Here is a 5,501-nt window from a genome sequence, read left to right as displayed (position 1 = left end):
GAGAAGTTTTTGAAAACAAAAATGGAGTTAAGTTGAAATATATATTCGAAATTTGAAATTGTCTTTGAATATATATTTTACTTAAAAAAATATTATAATTTACAACAACAACAACAACATACCCAATATAATCTCACAAGTGGGGTCTGGGGAGGGTAATGTGTATGCAAACCTTACTCCTATCCAGTGGCGGATCCAGAATTTCAAAGTCATGGGTGTTCGCCGATAAAAATTCTAAAAGAAGAGGAAAAAGAAGTTTAATTGTGGGTGCTCACTCAATATTTATTTACATATTTTTATAATTGCCTATGTAAATTTACTAAATTTGGTCAAAAATAATGGGTGCTTGAGCACCACAAGGAACAATATAATGTAATCCGCCACTGCTCCTACCTGGTAAGATAGAGAGGCTATTTTCGATAGACCCTCAGCTCAGGAAAAAGTGAAAAGAGAGAGAAAGGAAGAAGACGAAGAAGAAAGAAAGAATAGGGGACAAAGGACGATAAGGAAAATGAGAAAAAGACAACTACAGTAACAACAATAACAACAACAACAACAAAACAACAAGTAAAAGAAAAAATAGTATCAAATAGTAACAAACTGGAAATACGATACACGGAGCGAACGATACAATAAGCAAATACTAGGGTCAAAGAATACGAAAACAACAGAGAGCTACTAATACTACTAAAAAGGAACGGGAAACTCTGGACTACCTACTAGCCTACTACCCTACTACCCTAATCCTCGACTTTCACACTCTTCTATCATCGGTCATTTTCTCAGTGAGCTGAAGTAGCGCCATGTCCTGTCTAATCACCTCTCCCCAATACTTCTTCGGCCTACCTCTACCCTTTCTCATCCCTGCCACGGCTAGCCTCTCACACCTCCGAACAGGAGCATCCGTACTCCTCCTCTACACGTGCCCGAACCATCTCAGCCTCAACTCCCGGAACTTGTCCTCCACGGGAGCCACTCCACTTTGTCTCGAATAACTTCGTTCCTAATCTTATCTCTCCTGGTATGCTCACACATCCATCTCAACATCCTCATTTCTGCTACTTTCATCCTCTGAACATGGGAGTTCTTGACTGGCAACGCTCAGCCCCATACAACATAGTAGGTCTACCACTATTTTGTAGAACTTACCCTTAAGTCTTGGTGGTACCTTCTTGTCACACAAAACACCGGAGGCGAGCCTCCATTTCATCCACCTCGCACCGATACGGTGGGAGACCTCATCATTAATCTCCCCATTACCTTAGATTATAGACCCGACATATTTGAAACTACCCCTCCTCGGGATGACTTGGGTATCAAGCTTCACATCCATGTCCGCTTCATGAGTCTCGTCACTAAGCTTACACTCCAAATATATTGTTTTGGTCCTGCTCAAATTGAAACCTTTAGACTCTAGGGTCTGTCTCCAGACCTCCAGCCTCGCGTTAACCCCGCGTCTCGTCTCATCAATCAGCACTATGTCATCGACAAATAACATCCACCATAGCACTTCCCCTTGAATATGCCGCGTCAGCACATCCATCGCCAGAGCAAATAAGAACGGGCTAAGAGCTGATCCCTGGTGCAACCCCATCACTACTGGGAAGTGATCCGAGTCACCTCCCATTATCCTCACCCGAGTCTTAGAACCATCATACATGTCCTTGATTACCCTAGTGTATGCTATCGGAACGTCGCTAACCTCCAAACATATCCACAGAACCTCCCTCGTGACTTTATCATACGCTTTTTCTAGGTCTATAAACACCATGTGTAGGTCCTTCTTTCTCTCCCTATACTGCTCTACCAATCTCCTCACCAGATGAATGGCTTCCGTAGTCGATCGCCCCGGCCTGAATCCAAACTGATTCTGGGAAATAGACACACTCTTTCTCACCCTAACTTTCACCACCCTCTCCCAAATTTTCATAGTATGACTTAGCACCTTGATACCCCTATAGTTATTGCAGTTTTGGATATCACCCTTGTTCTTGTACAAGGGAATCATCGTACTCTACCTCCATTCTTCGGGCATCTTCTTCGTCATAAAGATAACATTAAACAACCTAGTAAGCCACTCCACACCTGCACGGCCCCGCACTGTTCCAAAATTTTACCGAGATCTCGTCTGGCTTAGTCGCTCTTCCCCTGCTCATCTTACACATTGCTCCCATAACCTCTTCGTTAATACGCCTACAATAGCAAAAATCACGCAGACTCTCGGAGTACTCCAACTCACCTAACACAATGCTTCTGTCCCCCCTCCTTGTTCAACAGTATGTGGAAGTATGTCTGCCATATTCGTCTAATATGAGGGGAAAAAATTATAATTTCATGAAGGAAAATGAATATTTACATAAAAAATTGATAAAAGCAGTTTTTTCAACTTTTCAAACTCATCTTTGAAAAATCATTCCAATGTATAAGTTTGAAAATCTTTTCGAAAAAGAATTTGTACGGACAAACAGGTCCATGATAGTGTCAATTGTCAACGAAACTATGCCTTTTATAGATTAACGCAAGATGCAAATGTAATTCAACTTTGTAATTTCCCTGATGACTTCTAAAGCAAAAAATAAAAATAAACAGCAGTTTCTTTATCCAAATTTTCTTGAGTTGAAATAAATTAAAAAATATGTACTTATTAAAAATAGTGCTTACGTTTGCGAGGCTGGGACGTGTCATTTTGGGAAATAGAAAAGACAAGAGGACATGCAATCTCATAGCAGGCATCAGATACTATAAAAGATAGATCTTTCCTCGACGAGATACCGGAACCACGCCGACAACTCTAATTCAAACCGGTTATTGCCAGTTTCAGTTGCCGAGCTTCCACGTGTACCTTCCAAAATTTTGTTATTGTAATCAGATTAAATTTTGTTTTTAATGATTTACTTACCTCTGAGTATTGCCATCTGGTTATTTACTAATGAAAACATTTGGGTAAGTAATCCTATTGGACCCTCAAAGAATCCCCAAGACAAAATTCACATAATTGTGGCTTTTAGGTAAGTAGTTAATTAATAACTACCAATTCATCAATCATTCAACATTTGTTTATTTGCGGATTTACCATATTTAAAAATAAAATTGCTATTCAAAGCTATATTCCTCACACGTCATGCTTACGTCATTATCTTTGTTTTCTATATAGCAATTTAATTGATACGAAAAGAATGTTTATCTAAATGTAATCGATAAAACATGTCAATTGAATTTTTTTTATGTTAATTAACTAAATTATTCATTCTTAAGAACTTTTTTTGGTGAGTTTTTAGGAAATCCAACTAAATTAATAATATATCAATATAATTTGTTAAGTAAATGATGCCCCCTTGTAATATTTGTTAATTTTTATTAACACGGTCTCTTTTATTTAATCGTTGAATAATTTTTTTTTTAATGTGAAATACTTTTTGGCTGTTCAATTCGTAAGATGATTTAAAACTTAATATGCTCAATATATGTTTTAACTTGTTACACTATCGCAGTTCTTTGTCGTTTAGTTAATTATTTTCTGAATACGCGCAAGACCTAACAAGATACGATTTATTAATTGCACGAAACATAATGCGACAAACACAACTTTTTACTGAACTTAAATAACGGTTATACTTGTCGTATTACAAATAATTAATACGTAATCTATTGGCGCATAATGTACTAGACAATTATTCCTTTATTGAAAAATATCGACAAAATCTTACTTTTAATATATGAATTACAAAATGGAAATGGAATTTAATTTTGCAACATGATTGGTTTTTTCCACAAAAACCCTTAAAAAAGTATTTAGTTCTCCACATTTTTTGAGTGAAAAAAGGACAAAAAAACAAAGAAAAAAAGAGTGCTTTCTTTTTTGTGAGGGGTGAGTAGGGCGTGTCACGTTGGAAAATAGAAAAAGACAATGGGGCATGCAGTCCTATAACAGCAGTCAGATACAAATGTTTATGTACCCAGTCCCACGTATCAGAAAAACATAAAATGCCGCCAACTAAAACCAAATGCCACGTAATTAGTAGTGGACCCCACATATCCCACTAGAGGCGGCTATATATACCACTCTCTTTCGCTCACTCAGTCATACACTAATTCTTTGATAATTCCTTTCCATTTCGATATGGCGGAAAATGGCCACTTGGCTGGGACGGTGGCGGTTCCGACAGCGAACGGTGGAGGGGTGCGTTCAGATGAGGTGCATTATAGGGGTGTTAGGAAGAGGCCATGGGGGAGGTACGCCGCGGAGATCAGAGATCCTGGCCAGAAAACACGTGTCTGGCTTGGAACTTTTGATACGGCGGTGGAAGCTGCTAAGGCTTACGATACGGCCGCGAGGCTGCTTCGTGGTAGGCGGGCCATAACTAATTTTTCTCTGACAACTGAGGATAGCCTCATGAACACTAGAGATTTTATGGCAAAACTTAGTACTAGAAATCACGTTAACATTAATACAAACAATCATGGTCCCATTCAGAACAGTGATACTGGGTCGTCAAGCGGCGGCGGTGGTGCGGTGAGGATTCCGTTGCCAAATCAGAATCCTCAGTCGCGCCATTTTCCGGTTACTGGATGTTCTGCTCCGCTGCAGTTGGCGCGTGATAGGTACTATGTGGAGGCTTTAACTAGAGCTGGAGTGCTTATTAACCGGGATCCAAGTAGCCAAAAGAAGACGATTGACTTCATTGGCGGCGGCGTTAACGGCGGTAGTGGGCGTGGTGTTCAGAGTGAGCCACCAACCACCAGCACCAGGCCTCTCAATCTTGAGCTCACTCTTGCACCGCCGGGGAATATGTGAAACGCCCTACATTTGTCACCGAGATTATTGCATGCATCTCATTTGTTTTCTTTTTATTTTTTTAAAAAAAAATCAGAAACTAATAAAGAAGAAAAACAGGAATAAAAGCGGGATACGCCGCAGGCGACAATAAGCAATGATCACTGTTGCTGTGAATATATTCATAAGCAAAGCTGATCATTTTTCATTTTTTTTTTTTCGTTTTTGTAACAGAGAAAAAGATCAAATACTGTATACTTGGCATGGGAATGTGCCTTTTATATGATATGTAATCTTTTCTCATAGCTCCTAATAAAAGAAAAAAAATGCATGCTACTCTTTTTCTTTGTTCTTTTCAAAATTTAAATGGATGAAATTATGTTTTGGCTGATCGGTAGGAAGAGATGAAAACAAATACTCCTATAGGAAGAGACGAAGGAGAGGTGAAGGAGCCTGTGGCACGAGGAACGGTGTCTTTTGTGTTCACTAGTTCCATAAATTTATTGACAGATACTTTGAAAATAAAGTAAGTGTTTAATATTTCTATTAGAAGTATTTAATAAGTCACTTACTATAAATTACTGAATTGTAGTAATTAAATATAGAGTAGTACTATATGTATTAATAATTAATGTGTAACGACCCGACTGGTCGTTTTGAGTATCTGCACTTCGCTCGGTGATTTAGAACCAAACTCTGTGTTTCGAAGCCTTTAGAGCCTCATTCT

The 5,501-nt window shown here is 38.7% G+C and overlaps 1 protein-coding gene across 1 annotated transcript; it reads left to right on the top strand.

Annotated features, from left to right (window-relative positions):
* Positions 1-4,120: 4,120 nt before the first annotated feature.
* On the top strand, positions 4,121-4,795 carry LOC109207858 (ethylene-responsive transcription factor 4-like). The gene has a single exon (XM_019370858.1). It carries the CDS (start codon positions 4,121-4,123, stop codon positions 4,793-4,795), a length of 675 nt encoding a protein of 224 aa, XP_019226403.1.
* The last annotated feature ends 706 nt before the right edge of the window (positions 4,796-5,501 follow it).

Source organism: Nicotiana attenuata, unplaced genomic scaffold (genome assembly GCF_001879085.1).
Source record: "Nicotiana attenuata strain UT unplaced genomic scaffold, NIATTr2, whole genome shotgun sequence".
Classification (NCBI taxonomy): domain Eukaryota; kingdom Viridiplantae; phylum Streptophyta; class Magnoliopsida; order Solanales; family Solanaceae; genus Nicotiana; species Nicotiana attenuata.
Note: the sequence above shows the minus strand (reverse complement) of the source record. Positions and strands in the feature narration are given on the sequence as shown.

Excerpts from the sequence above, each read along its gene's own strand:
- LOC109207858 (XM_019370858.1), top strand. The coding sequence starts at position 4,121 with ATGGCGGAAAATGGCCACTTGGCTGGGACGGTGGCGGTTCCGACAGCG.